This window comes from Coccomyxa subellipsoidea (assembly GCF_000258705.1).
Source record: "Coccomyxa subellipsoidea C-169, whole genome shotgun sequence".
NCBI classification, from domain to species: domain Eukaryota; kingdom Viridiplantae; phylum Chlorophyta; class Trebouxiophyceae; family Coccomyxaceae; genus Coccomyxa; species Coccomyxa subellipsoidea.
In genome coordinates, this window is record NW_005178037.1 from 1,076,765 (window position 1) to 1,099,889 (window position 23,125).

Here is a 23,125-nt window from a genome sequence, read left to right on the forward strand (position 1 = left end):
CCACATCCCCCTTTTCTTGGCTACGTAGCAGGCAACGTTACCCATGCAGTTGAGGCTTAGTCAGTGTCACAGGTCCCTGCTGGGTAGCTACTCAGTGCATGCGGGGCTGCACCATAACACTGCTGATTCCTCATTGTGTTTGGCCATGGCCGCACACCACGGGTCATGTCAATACAGTATGGGAAGTATTCAACAATGAGCAAGCCAAGATGACGTTATCTAGACACCCATGTATGATGATGGCCGTGCTCACTTGGAGTCTCGGCTGCCAGCTGTGCAGGGAATTTTTTAAATCTTCAAGCCAAATTGCTGCAATGTTAGCTGATGCCATGTGAGCCCAAACACACCCAGCAGCTGACGAGTCCAGCATTACCGGTACACCTCAGCATCATCATTCGAGATCAAAGGCTGCCTATCCTGAGGCTAAGGGTTTGCTAAGGAAAGACAATGCTCAAATCCATCTTTCATCAGTACAGTGATGCACCTTTATGGTGCAGTTGTGTAAAAAGGTATCCCTCAACAGCAGCAAGCAGCACATTCATTCGCTGCAACGTGGCATCAACGTGCTGCTTCACCAGAGAGCAATTTTGTTGTCCGCCACAAAGGAGTAAAGTGCTTCTGGTTTCCGCGCCAAGGGGTGCTGCGGTGCCTGCACCAACAAAACATATCGCCTCAGGTCTTCACGATGTACACATCAGGACGCCTGAAGATGCTCATTCATGTTCAGGTCATTGTGCAGAATGGACCGTTGTTTGCACAATTAATGCGCAGCGGCGTACCACTCTGCCTTTCCCCCTCCATTGTTTCACAAAGAAGCTTTCAATCCTCCGCGCCTGCATGCCACATTTGGTGAGTGGCCGGCGCGGCAACATCCCAGCTCAAGGAGAGGCCTTGGTACCTCCAATTGATGGCAGCAACGACCACAAGCATAGGGCTCAGGGGTGTCATCTCCTCAGACTCGTCACGAGCCAAAGTGAGAGGGGTGGAATATGGGACTGACCAGGCGCACTGCAAGGGGCTCCCCAGAGAGTGTGAGGGGTGTGGGCCGGATGGTCAGCATGCCATGCCTGTTGCCGTACACCACGTCTGTCAGGTAGCGGTCCCCTATCATCACCAGTTTCGACGGCGAGCACCTGCGCAGTTTACAACCCGCCATCATGCGCTGCAGGGACTGCATGTGTTAAGTCCCCAGTGATTGACACATCCCTCAGGGGCATTGCTCCAAATGCACAGAAAACAACCTCGTCCCTTGTCTTTAGGAAGCCAAAAGCTGCAAGATACAAATTGAGCAAGACCACCTTGTTCCGGAAAGGCACAGAATGCACCAACGGCTGTCTCAGTGCTTGCATGAGCAGTCAGAGGCGGGTGGCAGGCAGTGTGCGCACCCAAAGTGGGCTTCCAAAGTGGCAGCTTCCCCGGCCGGCTTCTTCTCGGTGTGCCTCAGCACAGGGATCCCAAGCGCGGTTTCCAACGCATCCGCATCGTGCCCTGACCATCAGCTGTACATGAGTAATCAAAACCCATAGTTTCTGCAGTGAAGCTGTGAAGCAGCTCTGTTGCCATGTCGTCAAGTTTTCTTTCAGTACCTGCTAATACAGAAGAGACTCTGACAAAGCCTATAGGGGGCACCTTTCTCTTTTTCTTCATGCACCAGTCATTGCCTTTTCAAACACCAAGCATCAGGTGGCCTGCATTGCCTTCGACACAATGCACTCGCACCATGCAGCCCTCGTTTCCTTTAAACCCAGTGCCCTTGCATCCCCGAGGCGTCGCCGCACCTCGGGGGTCAAATTGCGCAAGCCCAGCAGAGTTGCTGAACAGGACTAGGCGGCCGCCGAAGGCCTGCTGGCACCTGCGCAGGCTGGGCAGCAGCTGCGGAGCCACCTCATCCGCATAGGGCTCCGTCAGCGTGTTGTCCTTGTCAAAGACGCAGCCCTCAAAGCCTGCCTTGCGCAGGGCCTCCCAATCCACCCAGGCTATGGACGGCACGCTCACATGCGGCAGCGCCCACTCGTTCTTCCCCTGGCCACCAGATCATGTCAATTGACATGCCAGAGAGAAGCAAAAATTCCAGATATTATACTTTTGCCAAAGGGCAGACTTCGCTTGCATGGGCAATTGTGAGAGCTATTGGGCATGGCCTGCCCATTCCCCTCGTCTTGAGAATCTGATAACATGAGTTCTGGAGGGCATTGCAGTGAAGATGTCCACAGACCAGAGCGAGTCTCACAGTATGTGCACAGAACTGCAAACACTGCGATGCCAAATGTCAGAGAGGTGATGTGGTGAACAGGGGTGAAGAGCGCACAAAGAGCACGCGCATGAAGAGGCAGATGCCGACTAAGTTGAAGCTCTGCCCAAGTCGCTGCCACAAGGACCGGTGGTGCAGCGGTACATCGTTCTTTGCTTCGACAGTGGCAAGGGATGGAGATTTGGAAGGCAAATATTCTGCTTGGGCTTTCAATTTTGGTTTGCGTTGGGTTGTGTAGTCCTCCTGCATGTATTCACAGACTCAGGCCTGCTCAATGCACTCAATGTCTAGACAAAACCTCAGCACAAGGAATCCTGAGATGTGCAGGTATTCACGGCTATCTATTGAGGCATCGTCACACTGTGAAATGAACACAAGTGGATCGCCAGATCACAGCTTATTCTGATAACAGGATGTGATCTGAGTCACACCTTCATAAAAATTGGCCTCATATCATTGTGGCGCCCATTGCTAAGTCTGTGCCCACTCGAATTTTGGAGAGTGCGATTTCCAACAAATAACGTTGCTGTTTGTGCACCTCTGAACTGCGAAGTGTGTATTTTCGGAAGAAATTGGAACGGCTGCCTGTGGCTTGCCGCCAGTAGCATATGAATGTACAATCTGTCCTTTATTAAGCTAGGAAGATAGCAAGTTATTCCGAAGCTTCCAAGACACCCAAACACACCACAGCTTCCTTCCAGGCGGATTTAGGCACGTGACCACAGCCCAATGTCACTTGCAAGGATCCTGCTGCTCATCTCACTCTCTCTGTGTCTGGACTCTGCTTCTAAAAGCATAGCCTTTCTTTGGGGCAAGGAGGACACTAAATTGACATACGCTTCCGGACTCAATCATGCAAGTTTCAATCTAGATGGCCACCAAGCTTGTTCATGCGCGAAACGTTAATTAACATGCAGTGCCAACAATGACTCACACTTTGGAAGCCTCCAGCACACTGAGCATGCCGACGCACCAGGAAACATGTGAGTCATCAAGTATCTTCAATTACAAGGGCCAGCAATCTTATGTCCAGCATCAACACAAATATGTCAGGCGAAGAAGAGCCGATACTTGCACAGCAGCACAAATAGTCACTGCCAGACCAAAAAATGTCGGTATAAATATATTCATTCACAGGACGTTTCGCCCTGCTTCCTCACCCAGGGTAGCGTGGCAGCGTTCAAGGAGCACAGTTCTCAACACAATGAAATGTACACGACGTGTCTGCTTATACAGTCCCGGTGCGCAGCCAGCAGACAAGGAGGAAACCGTTCAGATCCGCTCAAGACATGCCATCCAGCATCAGCTGGCAGTCCTCTTCTCAATGATGTTACGGACCGTCTCCCGGATGTACTCCTTGATGCGCGGCTCCAGCTTGCGTCGGTCCAGCGGCTTTGGCGCGTTTGTGCGCTGACGCTCCGAAAATGCCTGCATGGCCAATCAACGCTTGCCTCTGGAACCATTTGTGAGATGGAGACTCTTCGGCACACTGTAGCACAGAGCGTACCCAGGCTGTATTAACAAGCTCAGGCAATCGATCTTCCAGGGAGGAACCTGCATGCATGCCACAGGGATGCCACACACACCTGGAAGAACTCAACAGGCAGGGACACCAGGGTCTGGAAGAGGGAGGAGGAGAAATGTGGAGGAAATTGAAGAGAGGTGGTGGGCGGCATTGGATGGTGAGCAGGGTGGAGAAAGACAAACCTTGCGCTCGTTGTCGATGACGACGCGGAGGGCCTTGCGGTAGGTCCAGACAGCCTCCTCCGGAGAGATGCGGCTGGCGCGGTCGGGGCGGCAGTACTCGCGCAGGCTGTACATCGCACACTCACGCACCCACTCCTCAAACCGCGCCGACGGCTCCGTCCAGTTGTCCTCCCACACCGATAGCGGAATCGCCACTGCGCGTTGCATCAGCAACTTTCAGCAAACAAGCAGACACGGACGAATGCAGTGGAACCAAAACACAAGCACAAGCAATAAACAATGTCAACTGGATGCAATAATAAATGTCAAGTGCATGCAGTTGAAACTAGCAAACTGAAAGATTTATTAAAAGATATATTAGCTGAAACGTGGGTGGAGAGGGTCAGCATTCACCTCCGGATTTGAGGAGGTCTCCCAGTTCGGCGCTGTCTCCACGCTGCAGTACACCATGCACCTGCTCTGAGGGGTTCTGCCAGGCAGTGCCGGAGGGCCGGTCTAGGCTGGCGTGCGCGGCGCTGCCGTTCAGCACCATTGCGCCTGGGCCCCTCGAAGGAGACCACACGGCCGCTGGCGGCTGCTGCAACGAGGGGCTCCAGAAGTCCGGCAGCAGCGGCGGCGGCGGCGGCAGCGCGAAGCCGGGCGGCGCCTCCGGCTGCGGCGCTTCCGCGTCCCACCGCGAGACGCGCGCCGGCGCGTCGGCAGCCGAGCGCGGCCGCGCCATCGGCGCTGGAAGCGCGCCCGGCAGCTCTGGCGGCGGCTGCGCCAGCGTGAAGCCCTCCAGCAGCGGCGGCGGTACCGGCGTGCCGGCCAGCGGAGACGACGCGCCGTTGGTGCCTGCCGAGGCCGCGCCAATGCCTGCATGTCCACGAAGCTCTCATCAACTTGCTGCGCCGTGTCTCGAGCAATCGGGGAAAGGGAGGAGCAGTGAAAGAGCAAGTAGAATAGTAACACCTGGTCAGGTGCTGCATGGGTGCCATGGGAGAAATGGGAAAATTGAACTTACCAGGGGGCAGAGAGGGCTGCGTATCAGTCGTGGTCAGGTCTGCGAAGGAGCGCTTTCGCGAGTCGCCGAGCCAGGACGGAGCGCTGCTGGGCGGCATGGCCGACCCATTGTGCAGCCTGTGGAGCGGCCTGCTTTGGCCGGCAGACGGCAGACTGGACACTGGCATAGAGGCAGCCTGCACGCCACGAAATTTGGCCTCAACCACCGCCAATGCATTACATCAAAGTATCAGGACAGTTGATTCCCATCCGGTTGAAGATCCTCCGCATGCCTTTCGCAACTGGCAACTGCAACCGCGGATGTCTGAAGCATAGCTCAGGGGAAGCAGAATCGAGAAGAGGGCGCACAGGGGAGAAGGGGCCGTCGAAATGCAGCAGGGGCGGCGGCTGGGGGCTCATGAGGTCGCGGTGGCCATTCTGCAGAGGCGGAGGCGGAGGCGCGTGGGGTGCGGGGGACATGAAGCCGCCACCAAAGGAGGGCGACATCAGCAGCTGCTCCGGCCGGTGGATCTGCGGCGTGCGCATCGGCTTGTGCCGCCCGCTCCCCGCACTCATCATCCGCCCTGGACACACACACGAACTCAGTACCCAGCCCACCAGCACCAGTACCGTAGCCAGCACCATAAACCCCGCACCCCTCAAATCGCATAAAAGTCATTCCTTCCAAAGGATGATGTTCCATCACCACCAATGGCTCGGGCTCGGCGAGAGCCTTTTAAAAGTGGTCTCGTAATTGTCGTAGGGCTTATATTTTGCATTTGAGGGTCTCAAAATATTGACCCTTTTTTGTAGAACTAAAATTAGAATAGATCATAATTATTTTTTGCGCGAAATATGATGCTGAGTACAGTATACACATCCTGCTGATCAATGCATCACCAGGAGCGCTGCACAATAGCGTCCGATCCCTATGGATTTGGCCAAGCTTGATTTCTGCTGTGCCAAAGGAAACCTTTGGCTGTACTCATGCAAATTTACAATGTACAATGTGAGATTGATAAGAAGCCCTGCAGATAGAATCCACCGACACGTTCGCCAAAGACGACCTTGTGATGGCCCAGAAATTGCGGCATGGCAATGAGAGGAAGAGGCACCTGAATCGTGGAAGCGGTTGGGGCGGTAGGGGGTGCGGCCGTTGCCGTCGGCGGTCCAGAAGCCGCCGGTGTAGCGGCCGCCAAAGCGCTTGCGGCCGCCGCGCGCGAATCGGCTGCGCTCGGCCTCGGCCGCCTCCGCCTGCACCTTGGCGCTGCACTTGGACAGCGGATACTTCTTCAGCACCGCCGCCGACCGGCTCCTCACCTGCGCAGCACAACTCTGTCTGTCACAGCCAGCTCTGAATGCGGCTCACAAGTGCTCGCATGCTCAGCTGGTCAGTGACTCTCCCACTTCTGTCCACTGTCTAATTCACAGTAGCATCTGTCCATTGCTACCTCAAAACTACAAGAAATGAAGAAGTTTTGATGCATGCGCAAGACAATATTGATCTGATTGGTGCATCTCGAATGCCCTTAGATACATGTTGTTTCAAGCTTGAAATGTAAAAAAATGCGACTGCGGGGTGAACAACCCACAATGGAGTAGACCATAAGGACGAATGAGGCACACCTCCAGGTCGGTGTGGTGGGACAGCTGCTCAAGGACATCCCCAAAAGAGCCCTGCGCGGAGGAGGCCTTGTGGATGTGGTCGGGCGAGAAGGGCAGGTACTCCACTACGCGCAGCATCTTGCGCAAGATCACGCTGTACTGCGGGCCCAGGCACCGCGCATGCACCGCCTGCAGTTTGTACACACAATCCCCCTCAAAACCCAGCATCACAAGCTTGTCAGGACACAACCCAAAATGGACGTGGACATGGTTGCCTGCCAAATGAGGGCCTGCAAGAACATGGCTCTCACGCAGGACTTAATGAAACTCGGGGAGACATAAATTGCAAAGGAACTTAGATGCACAGGAAGTTCACGAAGACTACACAAACCAGTAATCCTCTGCCAAGGAAGAGTGCAGCAAATTGAGGAGTGGACTGTCGGAGAGACGACCAGATGACAAGCAACTGACCTGCCTCGGTCCCTAGGAGCAATTTCACACATAAGCAGGCTAGGACAAGAGGGCCGGTGCGCACCTGGAGCTGGTGCAGCACGCCGCACTCGCAGAACTCGCGCTTGGCGGTGGCACCATTAGATTTGAGGATGACATCCAGCAGCAGCGATAGGTCGGCCATGCGCGCCCGCTGCCGCGCTGTCAGCTCGCTCGACGACACGGCCGGGCGATGTGTTGACTCCTTTGCTATCTCCCCGTCCTCCCTGTCCCTGCAGGCAAGATCACATGCCTGAGCCCATTGTCAACAGTATGCCCTGAATGGTCCAGGTCATTTTGTGCTTCCAGCATCTTCAGGGAGGCCATAAGTCAATAAGCCAGAGAAAGTCCTCTCTTAAAAAAAAGTGAGAGTGAGTGTCTGGCTGAGTGAGTGTCTGGTTGGGATATATAGCGCTGTCATCAGCCAATATGGCCCTTCAGGGTGCGTCGTTGATGGCTACGCATTGCTCGAAACCCTTTCAGCTCGGAATCTGTGTAATGGCGGTGGGAGGACACCTGGCATTATCGTCATCTCTGGAGTCGCGCTCTCTGGAGGGGCTGCGCTCTCGTCTCCGGCGGCGAACCTCCCCCTCATCTTCCTCCTCGCTCTCTTCCCGCTCCGGCCGCGGTTTCCGCTCCGCAGCTGGGCTGCCCTCCTCCGCTCCGTTCGCGCCCTTTTCTGCTCCTGCGCAGTAAATTCCCTCCTCATTCCAGCTTCTGACACTTGAGGCATGCACATAAGCAACAGGAAGTCCTGAACACCAGACAGAGACAGTTTCGCGCTCCAGAACTCCTGCAGTGTAGCCATCCCAGTGATGAGCACTCACCCTCAGAACTTTCGGCTGCTGCAGTGCTGGTGGTGACGTCAGCAGCTTCAATTATGGGCTCTGGTTTCCCAGCTGCGGACATCGGCCGTGCCGCAAGCCCGTTCGTGTCCGTACCGCCTGAAGGAGATGCATCCGCATTGCTGGCTCTGCGCTCGGCGAGCAGCTTTGCCGCATCAATTTTCACCTCTGGCTTCTCATCGATCTGCATGCCCACCACAACCTTCAGCTTATCTTGTGTGTCTCGCACCAGACGCATCTCCTTTGCAGGCAGCATGCGCATGCGCAAGGTCCTCGATTGCAGGTTTCCTTGCACACAACTCAGCAGCAGAAGAGACCAGTGCGGAGGCCAGCGCACCTGCATGGGAGCGGCAGTGTCGGGGGCTGCAGAGGAGGGAGGAGTGGCGCGGGCAACGCCATTGGGCAGGTCGGCCTGCGTCAGAGAGGGGCCCACATCGCAGAGGTTGAACAAGCGCAGCATGCGCACAACGGCTTCGTGGCTGGCGTCCTTGAGGCGGCCGCTGGTGCCCACCAGCTCATCCAGCCGCCGGTCCACCTCACTGCGCCGCCGGAACTTTGACGGCGCCGTCCACGCCTGCACCGTTGGCTTGCGCTGCGCCGGCCGCCCCGCCGCCGACACCTGCGCGTGAGCGGTGGACAAAATAAGCATTGACGAAAGGAGGCAGCCCTTCCTCTCGTCTCTAGCGTTGGCCTCGCCTTGCCGTCTGCATCTCTCTTCCCTTAAAAGGGCTTGATGTTTGCATTGCAATGCGTTACACTACCCACCGCACGCCAAACCATCCTCCTGCTCATGGAAACGTGTGTTGTCGTACAGCAGCTTGAGCAGGGAAAGGGTGGGCTACAAGGAGTGCAGTGCAAAATTAGGATGCTGGCCTGCACCGCACCTTGAGCCGGGGCTCGCCAAGGACGGACGCGCCACCGTCGACGCGCGCCGCCAGCCGCTTCCGTGGAGGCACCATCGCGCTGTCGAGGATGCTCCCTAACGGCGCTGCCTCTCCTCTCCTCGCCGCAGCCATCTGTGCAAATATGAACACACTCAAAGTCCCGCGATTCTGCCATGCCACTTATTTGTCACTCTCTCAAGCAGGGCTCAACGGTGATTACAAGCCTTCCACAAGACATGTAATACATCACATGGCATTATGAGGAGCAGCAAACCTGCTTCAGGCGCTCCGCTCGCTCGACTTTCAGGTGCGAGACGGCACTGCCGGGCCTGCTGGTGCCTTCCCGGCGGCTGATAGCTGACTGGGCGGTGCCGGCGTCGGGGCGCCAGCGAGAGAGGCTGACTGCTGTCTCCGTCCCCTGGTCCCCAGAGCTGGTGCTGACATCATCCTGGCCAGCGGGGGGCGTCCAGTCAACCTCCAGCCCCTTCCTCACAGCTAGCTCCTCCAGCCTGCAGCATGACACGACAACACACCTCGAAACAAAATATCCACAGTAACGTCACATGCCTGCCGTTGCTGTATGTCCCTATTTTCACCAAAGCATGCTGCCAAAGGACATCCAGGCAATCCCCGCTCCCGGCTAAGTAAGCTAGAACCCTTCTGATGCACTCCAGGACACAAACACACGCAAAGGTATCAAAAATTTACTATACAATCCCAGGCACGCATCTGTGTGTGTGCTGACAATGAGAGAAGGCCTTAGGGTCCACAGTAGCACAAAGAAGGCACAGCAGAGGGCACGCACCGCTGCCAGACGGAGGCGTCCCAAAACTCAGAGGCCAGCCCGACCTCGGACTCCAGGATGGCGACCAGCGCAGGCTCGGCAGCTTCATTCTCCAGCACCATGATGGGCTCAGGGTCCTCGCTGGCGTCGGCCGGATCCTCCAAGTCCTGCTCCTGCGCCACCGCCTCGCCCGTGCCGCCGATGAACCCGCGGCATACCTTGGCCTCGCACAGGCACCGCATCGGCTGCAGCACACACTCCCGGCCTTGTCAGCACCCTCGCAACCCCATCAGCCCCTTCGAAGTAGGAATCTCTGGACCTTGGGACCCAAATGAGCCCAAGCCTGATACAAAGGGTGTAAATAGGCCTGCAAGTCGGTAAGATGTCCACTTTCCATTATTATCCATGTGAATGACAATATCTTGCATTCAGGCACATCTGTGCAATTCAGGGCACAGGTGACATGCAGAAAGGGGGCAGCAGATGAGGCGGCAGCACAGAACAGGGGGAGGGTGTCAGCGCAGACCTTGTCGCCGTAGCGCTCAAAGTTGTAGTCAAAGGTGAGCTCGACGCCGGCAGGGATGTCCTTGAGCGCGTAGAGGCCGATGGCAAGCTCACCGCGCACCACCCACTTCTGCGTCTCGCAGTTTGGGTTGCAGGAATGGTTGATGAACCGCCCCAGCGCTCCCTGCAAGCACCACCCAGACAGTTCACCATGAGCCGCACAAGCGAGAAAATCAGCAATTTTCCCTTTTTCAGCATGCTAAATCCCATGATGGGCAGCAGCTGCAAGAGGAACTGCAGAATGCTCTACCCTGCGAGGTGTAGCTGCTGCAAGAAAGCACAGAGACTGGAAATACAGACCTTGCGTGCGGCATCGATGACTTCGCCATTTCCGATATTCATGAAGTAGTAGTGGCGCTGACCGGATTCCTGGTAGTAATCCTTCCGCCGCAAGTACTCCTCCTCCTCTAGCACCTATACCCGAGTAGAAAATTTAGCGTGAAGTTAGGACGTAGAGCCACACATTCGGACTAGCTTGAAAATTTCTTTCTGGGATTGTGGACGGTGACTGGGCTTTGTACCTCTCCAATGTACTCCACTATGAACTGGCCGGCCACCAGGTCCTGTGTGGCAAAGAGGCCAAAACCCTTGGCTCCGGCTCGCCGCTGTCACAGAACAGTCCAGAGTCAGTGCTGCTTAGCACACAGTCATACAAAGACAGGCAACACTGCAAGATTCTGATTTGTGCGCTGCACAGAAATGAGAAGAAAGGGCGGCACCTTCTCCAGCTTTGCATATTGCCGCTTTGAGAACTGCTGGTTGCTGCATCGCTCTCCACAGGGACAGTAGCCCTGGCAACAGTAACAGCAGATCGAACTCATAAACCAATGTAGCTTTTAAATGGTCACAATTTAGACAGAAATTTGCAAAGCCTTACAACCATTTGCACATCACAGCGTGAAGAAAAGAAGGATTGAGGTGACTTGAACACGGAATTGCCACAAATAGAGTGTATGCAGAACATGGCAGTGGCTCACCGGCACACACTCCATGTTGAGCATGCGATTGAGGCAGTCTGGCCCGCAGCCAGGACCTCCATCATTGGGCAGCCGGCAGTGGCACAGCATGACATCGTCCTCATCCTGCACCTTGGGGGCACGGTGCGTGTAGATGTTCTCCCTGATGAGCTGCCACACCTGTGGCCTCCTTCGTGCCCTCCTGGCAGCATCGCCATGGTGAGCCTCTCCTTCCTGCTGGAAAGAATTGGAAGCCGAACTTAGGAAGTGATCATCTGCGTGGTTGTCTCAAATTTTGCACGTAAGATGTTCCTGTCACCAGAAATAACATCTTGCAGATCGCTCCTCTGAAACTCCACACCTCTCCAGGCACTTTCACAGTTTCGATGGCAGCAACATACCTCATCTTCCGCCAACTGCTTGTCAATTTCCTCGTTGGAGAGCTCCTGAGGGACTTCGCAGCTCGCAAAGTTGGACTCTGGGTTGTCCTCGCAAAACCTTCACAAACACAAGCATATCTTTCAATGATATTACTCTTGTAAGATTAAAAAAAATCTCGCTTTTTTCACAGCTCACGCTACGCTTTGATGAAAGAATGTAAAATTTGTCTGCTGACATGAAACATCCACTTGAGAAGGGCCTGCACCAGGAAGCCTCCTCGTCAAGAGCGTCAGCAAGAATTTGCGAGACTCGACGCCATCTGCTGCAACGATCGCACTGGACCCAAGTCTGAGCTTTCTTTGCATTTGCATCTGGCGTGGACGCTGCAATCTCGTTTTTGAACTCTCCCATAGTCTTACAACATTCTTTCTGACAACGGACAAGCTGTCACTTCTGCCATGCAGAGCACTTCCATGTGCAACGGAAGATTTCACCACGAACTAACCAAGAATTTGGCGCACTCTGCCCGACACTCTGAGTGGTCGGAAAGGTGCATTTAGGGTTGTAGTCTATAGACTTATATGACCCTCTGCAGCAAAGTATTGAGGGCAATAATACTGTTTAGAACCTCCTGCAGCACGCACGCATCGCTACCCAATCGGCCCTGTCTTCTCCAACAATGGCTGCGCCCGGGGTCATTGACGATCCCGCGATGGCTTCGGCTTCGCATGTTAGTTTCCTGAGCTGGGGGGACACCTCGCCCTTCACGGCCGATGGTGTGGCTGGTCAGCCTCAGCCTCGGGACCAACAAACCTTCTCAGGTGGGCCGCACAGACATTGAGGTTTGCAAGACAGGGGTGGAATGCACCACGTCCTGAGTGGGACGGTTGAGGTGATGGTGCAGGACCTGTACCTACAACAGGAGGGCCAAGAAGGCTGCTGCACAGTGTGAATGTCCACAGGATACCTCTTTTGTACCAGTGCAGTGGTCTCTGGACAGCACTCGATGCACAAAACGTGTCCTTTTAGATTCCAAATGAGTCTACATAGGGAAAGGGTGACATCGAGCCTGTCACGTTGTGTCGGAGGGAAGCTTGTGTTCGCGTAAGGCGTAGGGCTGTGCATCCCCGGACAAGTGAAGCAAGCCAGCAATCAAAATCAGCTCGTGCGCAATTGTTCATGTTGTTTGCACTCTCCATGGAGCGTTTGACTGCGGTGTTTAAGTGTGTTTGCCTTGAGTTTTGCTCGAGCTTCCTCACCTTCCTCAATTTCCTGCTCTTTGTTCTCTTGAATTTCTATGAAATTTTCACCTTTCTGAGGATCGATCCATCAAAACTTTAGGGTTGAAGATGTAGAGCGTGCTAGATAGCAGGGTCAGAAGGCATCACTGAAGACCAGAAACTGCTACTTGGCAGCCAGTGTGTGTGCTTGAATCAGATGCGTTGGTCTATGGTTCATTGCAGTACTGTCTCCAGCTTCAGAGTGCTGTCTTGTGATGCAGGTGCAGATTCGCAGCCGCAGCAGATCCGCCGGAATATCAGGCTTCGAAAGAATGTGGAGCAGGACTGCGGCGGTCGGGCTCGGGGGTCTAGAAAACGGCAGGCACTCCCCTTGCGGCTGACCCAGGACCTTCCAGATGAGGTCTGCGCGACCAGCATTGCGGCGTTGCCATCGGATCTCCTTGTGCACATCTTTGGGCACCTGGACCTCAAAGCTCACCGCTTTGTGCTGCCTCTCGTCTGCAGGCAATGGTAGGTTGCTGCCCAAGACAACCCCTTCTCAGTTCGGGGTTCTACATGGGTCCGTGCATGTCAGTCAACTGTGCACAACACCTCCCTGTGAGCTTATAAGTTCCTCTTGGAGCATATCAGCCCTGGAGGCCATAGTGAGGCCACCACATTCCTAGATGTCAAGCACAGCTGGTTCCACTTCAAAAGTCATCTGATGGTGCCAGATATCTTTTCGTGCAGGAATGACTTGCTGGCGCGGCCACTGGCGCTGTGGAAACATGTGGACGTTGATTTTGCTGAGGAAGTGCTCACAGCCACCTCGGCCTCGGTCCCCCTGCTCCATGCAGGCAGCCCCCTCACGCAGCCCAGCAGCGGCCTCGCCATTGTGAGATTCTGCCCTGCAAATTCTCAAGAGCACACTTGTGATAGAGGCAAGCAGACAGAGGCGGAGCGAGTGCTGGAGATGAGAGGAAAATCAGCCATGCATGAGAAGATTATGCACCCAAAAGCCCCCTGCCGATTTGTGCGACAGGTTCAGTGGCCATAATGTTTTTACCTTCATGTTGAATGCTGTTCTACAGACTCAATCCACTGCAGAGCGTGAAGGTGTGATGTGTGCGGCTGGTGCAGGTGAGGCAGGACAGCATCACGCGGTGGCTGCAGCCGCGTGCGATGGCGGTGCGCTCGCTGCGGCTGCGCGGGTCCGGTGACCTGGAGGGAGCCCTTGTGCCCGTGAGAGAGCGCCTGCAGGCGGCGCAATTTGTGGAGCACCCCCGCATTCACGACTTCAACAGGCACGGCCCTTCCTGCTAACAACACCTGCCACAAGCTGCATTCCCCACGGCCCTGTATGGCAGAAATGCCGTGGCAGATCTGTGGGTCCCTTCTGAAGGCCTGGCTTTTGACCCAGCACTGGTCTCACCGCGAGAGAGGCACGGGAACGGATGCCAGTTTCTCAATGGCCGTTTTGCGGTCGTTCTCTACGCATGGTCTCTGACGCGTCTCTGTCGCTGCACAGGTTTGGATTGGCGACGATCCTGGGGACGGTGGTGATGTCGCTTGAGGAGTTGGTTGTGGAGCGCTGCTATGACCTCATCACCACCGCGGCGCTCAGAGCCATGGGCTCCTGCAAAAAGCTCAAGGTGAGGACAGCCGCACTCTCCCATGCGCATCCTCCTGAACGTCACTAACACATGGATCAGAAGTTGGGGTTATTCTGGCCAAATCACCCAAGGCTTCACCATTGTGCATGGCAAGGATAGGCACGCTGCAAGCCGGCATGAGCAGCGTCAGGAAGATGACTATCCTGCTGGTGTCCACGACCTTCAGCTCTACTGGAGCGTTGTTGAAATAGCCTCTCCCCACTGTTATGTACCAGGGGTAAAGGAAGGTCAACATGTCAACAACTACGTGCTAGTCACTCCTATCCAGGGATGTGCGGCAGCTGCCAAGCGAGTGCGGACGCATGCGCGCAGGTGCTGAGCCTAAAGGGCATCCGGAGCGTGCTGGACGTGGAGGACTTTGAAGCAATCGCGGCCTTGCGGCAATTGGAGGAGCTGGTTCTGGACTGTGACCAGCCGCCGGAGCCAGAGCCCGGCAGCGAGGAGATCAAGTGGGGCCTGCCCGAGTTCCCCGAGGGCATGCTGCACCTGGTCAACATGACCCACCTCACCCTCTCCTGCCATTACGGCATCACCGAGCTGCCCCCTGGCATCACCTCCCTCAACAAGCTCGAGGTGCGCTGCTGAGAGGGCCCGTTTCTTCCCAATACATGAGCTGATCCCAGCAACGAACTAATCTGAAGCGTTTACAAAGTGCCTTGGGCGTGCTGGAATGCTTCTCTCTACTATCAGAATTTTTAGAGTCAGGCGCCCTGTTCAGAAATTTGATGCAATGAAATGTGCTGCTGGAGCTGCTTCACTCACAATGCACACGCCTCTGTGGATTGAGTGATTCATGGAGGCAAAAAAGATGTCACCCAAGGGCGACGACAGGGTCCAAGTGGCATGGCTGCTTACAAGTCACCATGCTGTGTGTAAGGAGCAGTAGTTTTAGGCAGCTCAAGCATTGAGTATGGCACGTTTGTGAGGCGGTCATGTGCGCGCAGGTGCTGAACCTGGACTTCTGCACACTGTCTGCGCTGCCAGCAGTGTTGGGCGAGCTGACAGCGCTGACAACGCTGGACGTGGAGGGCAACTTGTACCTGGGGGACTCCTTCCGGGGGGCCACCACGCCCACCGCCGCCACTGCTACCACCGCATTCGCGCCCCCGCCGTTCCCCCTGGACCTGGCCGGCCTCCAGTCCCTGCGCTATCTCAATCTCAACTCCTGCGGCCTCACCGCCATCCCCTCCGTGAGTGGCCCTTATCAGAGGCATTGACACCGTGATGGGTGGCATCTGGTGCACGACGCATGTTGCCAAGCACAGTACAAGCTGCATACACTGTGTGTCCGGTTGTCAACATCTGTCTCTGCACGTTTGAATTTGTATCAAGTTGCGTAGGACGCGAGCGGCGTGTTGTAATCCAGCATCGCAAGGGCACTATAAATTCAAGCTTGAAGTGAGCACACCTGTTTGAGACTATGGGGCTGCTGGGTACTATTGTGGTCCTATGAAGCCATGGGTATACAACGCTGATGGTTGGTGTGGTGCTGGGCAAATGCAGGTGCTGAGCACTCTGCGGAACTTGGAGACGCTGGATCTGGAGGACAATGATCTGAACGCTGCACTGCCAGAGTGGCACCTGTCCAGCAGCCTGGGCTTTCTCTCGCGTCTGCAGTGCCTCAACCTCGCCCAGTGAGTCCGCCCACCCGATAAGCTTTCCACATCGTAATGAACCTAAAATTGACGCTCTGAATGCGAGTGAGGCAGCATTAGCCTGCTGTTCCCGGAATGTGTGAGCATTGGGCATTCCATTTCTTTGCCTGTTGTTTTGCCTGGCAATACTGTGGCTTCGGGGCTTGCGGCGCTTGCGGCGCTCACTCCACATCATTGCCAGGCTCATCAGGGCAGAATTTTGTGATGCCCATGCAGCAGCGACATTTTGTCAGCAGGATACTACTGCTTTGCACGTCGCACATCTCTGCACTGCAGCTGGCACATCAAACAGAAACATTTAGCTTTGTGTAGGCATGGCATGGCAGTCTGCCGGAGTGTGGTGACTGAGTGGGTGCACATGCGCGCAGGTGCCGGCTGGAGGCGGTGCCTGCCCAGGTGGAGAAGCTGCTGAGCCTGCGCATCCTGGACCTGACCAACAACCGCATCACGGACGATGGCCTGCCCATGTGCCTGGCGCGGCTGCCCCACCTGCGCGCCATCGGCCTCAAGAAGAACGCGCTCACCACCGTCCCCCGCGTGCTCGGCTACATGCGCTCCCTGCAGGAGATCTACCTCGAGGACAACGCCGACCTCGAGGCACGCCCTTGTTCAACAATCTTTGCGTGGCCATTGACTCTCACGAGACGTGAATTTTGGAGTGAGCATAACTCTGCGAGGCGCACCTGCCCCCATCTGCTCGTTCCCTTTTCTTCCCTTGGCATCCGTTGACCTCTCATAAGACACTCTTTTTAAGTATTGGAGTCGGAGAACTCCATGAGGAGTGTTGGAGGATCGTGGAATCAAGCCTACTCTGTGAGGAGACCTGCAGACGCACGCTCCTTACTCTGTCTGATAACAACTCCCTTGCTGAGGTGATTGCGCTTCCTCTGAGCAGCGGCTTGAGGAAGGTCTCCAATGCAGCCTCGTATTCTGGGAATATGCAGCCAGCGCACTGTTGTCCTTTTAGTCTGCGCGTGCGCACCGGCTGTGTGCATCCCTACGCTATTTGGTGCACGCCCATGCATCCATTGTGCAGGCAAAATGCTGATGAAGGTGTTTTGATGGCTGCTGTGGTGGTTTGTGCGCAGGTGACAGTACCGCTGGATTTCCTGGTGGAGCTGCCCAACCTGCGCAGTGTGATGATGGGGAAGCAGGTGGGCACGTGGACCCCTCGCTCCATGCTCTTCATGGCCGACTTTGCCGCCAAGCTCATTTTGCGCCACCCCACCAAGAACGTCCTCCGCATCTCTTGCCCCGGCCACAACGCCACGCCCTTCGACGAGGATTAACTCTCTTTGAGGACGAAGGGATTCCCTCAGAGGCCCAAACTCACCGCTAATGGACATACCTGGGGGCTGGCTTGGGGGCTGTTTGGGGCCACTGACCTTGACCCCATGAGGGACTGACCATGCGCGTCATGCCCCTTGTCCATGCGCATTCAGGGGGGCTCTGGACGTGTATCCCTTGTCTGCGGATATTGATAGTGATTTTAGAGGTCTGTGGCCAGTGAGATGTGATGTTGGGGCGTGCTTGACAGCCTCACCACAAGCATTGGTGGGCTGTCATGGTGGGTCCAGTGCAATTATGCCATTTTGCAGCGAGCTGGTGCATGAGGAGGGTCGTTTGCTTTTTGCTCTTGTTTTGTGGTGCTTTCAGAAAACATCCGCATTCCCCGTGAAGTCCAGTCGTGTTTCAAGACAATTTTGCGCGTACTGGACTCCAGAGTAGATGTTGAGCATGCCTAAAAGCAACCGCCCTATGAATGCTGTCAAGACGTGGTGGATGATTATTGCAATATGTGCGTGCTAACTTATTATTGGGAGGACTTCTCTTGAAGTTTTTTACAATGCAGCAATTGCCCTACGCAAGAACTGCAGGCTATCATGTTGGCAATTGCAAACGTGTAATCAGATAATTTGCGTGCATGCGCATTCCATTCAGTGCAAATCTCTGAATGCCCCATTGCGCTCTTTACAGTAATCTTTATGCATAACCAGACTCGCAGCTGCCTTGCAATTGCTTTTGCAGTGTCCACCTCAAAGAAGTGTGTTTTCATTTTTAACATGTTAACAGCGTGAGACATTCATTTGGATCACTGACATAGCATGCATCGCAATGGCAATTGCCTGGTGTGTCTTGACTGTGCTTTCGTGTGAAAACCTAAACATGTGCGCACCATCATATTTACATGACTGAATCTGAAACGCCTCATGTGTTGAACACATTTTATTTGTTTTTGAAGGTGGCTCTCAATGCAGTTCCTCCTTCAAGAATCCAATGATGCTTTCTCTAGAGATATAGATGAGATTTCCTGCAGCAACCTCGCATCACTCAACACTCTTGATCTCAACACACTTGACACCCTGGCATTCTCAACACGTTAGAAAGCACTGGATACACTTAACGGGTCTTGCAATTCATACCCTCCAGCCAGATCATAGTCAACCTAAGTATTCATGCATGCATGACGATATCGGGGACCTCGCGCAATTTGTTGCAAATACAAAGGGCCACAGTTGCAACTGAGCTGAAGTCGTCACAACTGCAGGGCTCACAGTATTAATGTCGCACCAACCTGAACTCTTCAGTACCACCCTTGCTTATATTTAATTACCGCCTGGGCTGAATATATCTGCACACGCGTACGAGGCTTGCAGATGGCCAAGAATAATGCTCAGAGTCCAGTAACTTTGCTTAATCTTCTTAGTCAATAAAATAGTGTCATCCAAGAGGCATGTCTCACAGATCTGTGAGAGCCTCTAGACAAGCTCTAGAGGCTTGATACCGTCCTAGTCATCGGATAGATAATGATCCAAGCAGACAAGCATGCATTGCTGTTGAAGCTGCTAGCTTCCACACTGTTGGAGTCGAATCCTTCCTCCGCAGAGGCAAAATTGTCTTCTCGGGTCTGAAGAGCTGAATCAAGATCTTGAGAGCATGTTGTGCTCTGCAAAAGAATGGTGCTTTCCAGCTGAATGGCTGGCCTGCCTGTTGCAAGTGGCCAAGCACACGCTCTGCTTCTCTCCTGTGTCTCACACACACAAGAAAGAACTGATCTGCACTTCAGCAGAAGCCGCAGCGAGCGGCTTCTCTCTCTTGTGCTCTATCTCCTACCACTCCTGAAGCTCACAAAAAATACATTTGATGCTGACGCCTCGTGAGAGCGCCTCTCGAGGGCCATTGAAGACAGCCCTGCCACGTCACCCTGCCTTGCAGCCATGGTAGCCAGCCCACATGAAATGCGTACGCCTCTTGCAAGGGCACCAGGGGGTTCACTCAGATACACCTCTCCTAGCGATACCTGTAGCAACCTGGTCAGGCCATGGCCTGCTGTCACCTCCTGAGAGCACACCAGAGGGTTGTGCAGAGACAGCCCTGGCACAGCACTTGCAGTGGAGCCATGGTAGGCTGATCAAATAGATTGCTAACCCCTCTCTACCAGGGGTTACTAGCACCAGGTGAGATGCACCCCTGCCTGGAGCCATGGCGGCCTGATCAGGCCATGACCTCCTGCAGGGCCTGGGTGGATCGCAGGGGGCTGCGCTGAGTCAGCAGGCGGATGCCGTTCACGATCAGGCGGAAGAGCTGGAACTGCAGCAGGCACCACCAGAGGCCCAGCCCGTTCAGCGGCCAGGGGCCGTGGTGCAGCGCCGCCAGTGCCCCCAGCACCGTTGCCATGTTCGCCACGTAGGACCACAGCAGGAAGTTCAGGTCGCGCCCTGCACACCACCCCAGCACACGCTCACTCCAACACCCCTCTACAACCTTTCTCCAACTGCTGTGCGTTTGTCATGCGCTGGCTGCGATTGACAGCACCTGCATGCCCCTCTCACTACATGCTCACTCCTGGCACATCGTTGCCCTGCTCTGCGACCTTTCCCGATAGACATGGCAGACTTGGCTTCTTGAGAAGGCCCGGAACTTCACCAGATTGGGGAGCCAAACTGTTCACGATCATCTCAATATTGATTGCCAGAATGTCGTGATCAACCTGTAAAAGAAACCCCTGTGTGACAGCCAAGTTGCACCTCTTTCAAATGCAGCCAGGAAGGAGCAGCAAGGCAGTGCACAAGGCGGGTAGCAGTCGGGGACTGCCGACGAGCATTGCCCATAGCAGCAAATGAGGTGCAGCGAGGTGGGGGGATTGTGAGATGCTGACCTGCCAGGAGCATGCCCTCTGTGGCCATGGAGGCGGTGTGGATGAGCAGAGCGACGCACATGAAGGGCAGGAAGCTTCCCATCATGGCCACCACCTCCGCGCTGTTTGTGAACAGCGCCGGCAAAAATACCACCACCAGTCCTGCACACATCCCGCAGGCTTGCTGTCAGAGAGAACAGGTATCCAACACTGTACCCGATCTGATACTTAGATCCCTTGCGCTGCTGACTCGACACGCTTTAGCCCTTGCGACAGTAGTAAAAAAGGTACTATGAAGAGGTTCTTGACACGAAGGATGGCAGGTGAAGGGATGCCTTGTGAACCAGAGCCGAGGGGTGTGACAGGGAAAAAGGCTGTGCAGATGATCTTACCTGCGCAGATGCTGTTGAAGGTGCCCACGATGAAGCCAGTCGTCATGAGCTGCTTGCCCAAGTTCTGTGCCGCCTTGGGCCTGCCCACCTGGAAGTTTGCAGCAGCACACACCTCAGACCGTCAACTTCACATACGTGACTGTCTTATGTCACAGCCTGTCACACACTGAACTGGACTGGACTAGAGTGCCACGTACTAGACAAAGATCATAATCCTTCAGACTGGACTGATTGCTTGGTAGGTGACAAGTAATGGGGAAAAATTATGGGCGCACCACTCCGGGCAGGAAGGACTGCGCAGCCTGAGACACGGCGTCGCCGCAGGTGCAGAAGAACATGTAGGTGCTCTGCACCACGTGGTGCGCGCCCACAGTCACAGGGCCCAAGTATGATGCCACTGTTGTCATCACACCTGCGCACCCATGCACACCATAAAACTCTCAACAGAGCTAAAGACCCTGTATAGACAATGGCACGCAGATTGGCAAGTGCCGCCCCTCGCTCTATCAAATGAATATGCTTGTTCTGATCGTGGTGCATGCCTTACCGCCCGCGGTCTGTCAGTACTTCAGCCCCAGTGCCAACAAAATGACAACAAGCAGATGTACAACTTAAATCATTCCATGCTTCCGCGCCTTCAATGTAGGTCCATAGAATCAACCATCACCATTATCTGTCGACAGGGCAGCAAGGGAGGTTCTAATTGTGGAGAGAGCTGGGGAGGATGCACACCGTAGATGATGACTTTGGTGATGAGCACGCCGGCGATGGGCCCAGCGTAAGCCACAAAGTTGACGGCGGACTGCAGCGTGGGCAGCCGCCATCGCACGTCCGCGCGCCAGCCGGGGAACAGCGACCGCTTTCCTAGCGGCCGGTACAGCGCCCACAGCAGCACTCCCGCCGTCAGGATCTGCCAGCCAACACATGAAAAACCGTCAGCACTCCTCCTGCTTCGGTCCAGAGCTTTCACAATCGCAGCGCACGCAGCCGCGACTTTCAAGCACATCTCTGGACAACTGTTGCAGGAGCAGCGCTGCAAAGTACTGGGCACATGGCAAGGCTGAGCAGATACTGGGCAGCAGCCGTGCCGGCTGCTGCCGGATCAAGCACATGGCTCTCGTACTAAACGGCAGGAGCAAGAGCAGCGCAGCTGAGCAGCATGCATACATGTGCAGGGCCAGTGAAGCTCTACCCAGCAACCGGCACATGCAAGGCTTCTGTGGGATGAGTACGATTTGCCAAGCTTAGACTCCAGAAGCAGCGCGCACCTGAGCGACGGCTGTGGCGAGGGATGCGCCGGCGATGCCCCAGCCGAAGCCGCAGACGAGCAGGATGTCGCCTGCCAGGTTGGCGATACCCGCCAGGCTGGCAGCTAGCAGCGGCGTCATGGGGTCCATGGCTGCCAGGAAGAACGCCTGCACCACAAATATCACCAGCGCCGCCGGCAGGCCCAGGCACCTGCGCGCACATATCACCTAGCCGCTGTCACTCCCGCCCTGCTTTGGCTGGCTTGATTATGCCCCAATCAAAATATCCTTTGCATGACTCTCTCGCGACGATGCTGCCGCATCCAATCCATGCAAAGGTACATAGACAGGTCTCATGTCCAAATGCTTTTACAAGGGACTCTCACTGACTTGGCTTCCATGAGCTTTGATCTTCTGAAGTGAACATCAGGTCATGTACCCCAACAACCGCAGAAACGAAGCTGACTTCAAGGACAAAAGTGCTGAGGCATAGTAGCAATTGGTCACCTGATGCGGACATAGGTCACGGCTGGCTCGACGACAGCGGCAGATGCCTGGCCGGCGATGCTCTGCAGAGCGGGGGGCGCATAGAAGTACATGGCAACCGCCAGAGCCACGCCCAGTCCAAGCGCAATCACAAGGGCATCGGACAGGATCGCACTCGCCTGCGCCTTGTCGCGGCGCGCGAAGCTGATCGCCAGCATGTTTGTCGCTGCGTCAGCATCATGTACATGTCAGCAGATGCCGTACTCATTTCTGCTAATCCATACAGTGCTTTCATCCGTTTGAGAGCGCTAACAGAACCTGTAGCACCACGCCCAAACTGGTGCCGCTAAAGATGATTTTGACCAGGAGTAATCCAAGATATCTCCACATAGGCACAGCTGTGGCAATAGCTCCTGGAGCACATATGCAATTCTTGTGGTATTGTACTTCAAGCAGGCTTGCAAGGATGTGGGCGCCCTACTTGCTGCTGCCAGGAATGTGAAGATGTAGGCATTGCCATCACACAGCATGGTTCCTGGCCCCAAAGCCGCCAATTCCCTTGCCGATCGAGTCCCCACTACTGATGTGTCCACCAAACTGCAATCGGGAAAGGGGGTATCTCAGCCAAGCAACGCATCAAACCATCAACTAACCCACAAGTCCACTGCAGAGGCTAGGTGCATGCGAGGGATGTGAGAAGATCTCAGGCCATCAAACCACACACAGATTTACTGCATGCAAGGTTGTGAGACCACATGCTATCTGCAAGGGAGTCAATGTCAGGAAATGCTCGTGCCTCTCCTGCTGTGGCATACCTGAGCACAGGATTGATGATCCATATGCCCAAAGTGGGCAGTGTGAATCTTA

At 55.1% G+C, this 23,125-nt stretch overlaps 4 protein-coding genes across 4 annotated transcripts; 1 reads left to right on the forward strand and 3 right to left on the reverse strand.

Moving 5' to 3' along the window:
* Positions 1–785: 785 nt before the first annotated feature.
* On the reverse strand, positions 786–2,365 carry COCSUDRAFT_8121 (HAD-superfamily phosphatase; the record flags this gene model as incomplete). Its single annotated transcript, XM_005648524.1, has 5 exons — positions 786–833; positions 1,001–1,133; positions 1,386–1,488; positions 1,779–2,022; positions 2,309–2,365. Coding segments are annotated over 5 exons (585 nt in total), but the record flags the coding sequence as incomplete, so codon positions are not given.
* Positions 2,366–9,521: 7,156 nt separating this feature from the next.
* On the reverse strand, positions 9,522–11,273 carry COCSUDRAFT_14569 (SET domain-containing protein; the record flags this gene model as incomplete). The annotated part of the gene is made up of 6 exons (XM_005648525.1): positions 9,522–9,791; positions 10,073–10,234; positions 10,411–10,524; positions 10,632–10,715; positions 10,830–10,901; positions 11,088–11,273. Coding segments are annotated over 6 exons (888 nt in total), but the record flags the coding sequence as incomplete, so codon positions are not given.
* A 2,118-nt stretch (positions 11,274–13,391) lies between these two features.
* Positions 13,392–17,919, forward strand: COCSUDRAFT_47112 (RNI-like protein; the record flags this gene model as incomplete). The annotated part of the gene is made up of 9 exons (XM_005648526.1): positions 13,392–13,709; positions 13,808–13,878; positions 14,196–14,319; positions 14,653–14,913; positions 15,285–15,530; positions 15,844–15,974; positions 16,364–16,602; positions 17,032–17,048; positions 17,084–17,919. 9 exons carry the CDS (start codon positions 13,392–13,394, stop codon positions 17,282–17,284), a joined length of 1,608 nt encoding a protein of 535 aa, XP_005648583.1. The 3' UTR covers positions 17,285–17,919.
* Positions 17,920–19,178: 1,259 nt separating this feature from the next.
* Positions 19,179–22,476, reverse strand: COCSUDRAFT_65711 (hypothetical protein; the record flags this gene model as incomplete). The annotated part of the gene is made up of 7 exons (XM_005648527.1): positions 19,179–19,714; positions 20,155–20,295; positions 20,526–20,613; positions 20,801–20,937; positions 21,258–21,435; positions 21,794–21,983; positions 22,280–22,476. 7 exons carry the CDS (start codon positions 22,474–22,476, stop codon positions 19,491–19,493), a joined length of 1,155 nt encoding a protein of 384 aa, XP_005648584.1. The 3' UTR covers positions 19,179–19,490.
* Positions 22,477–23,125: the final 649 nt, after the last annotated feature.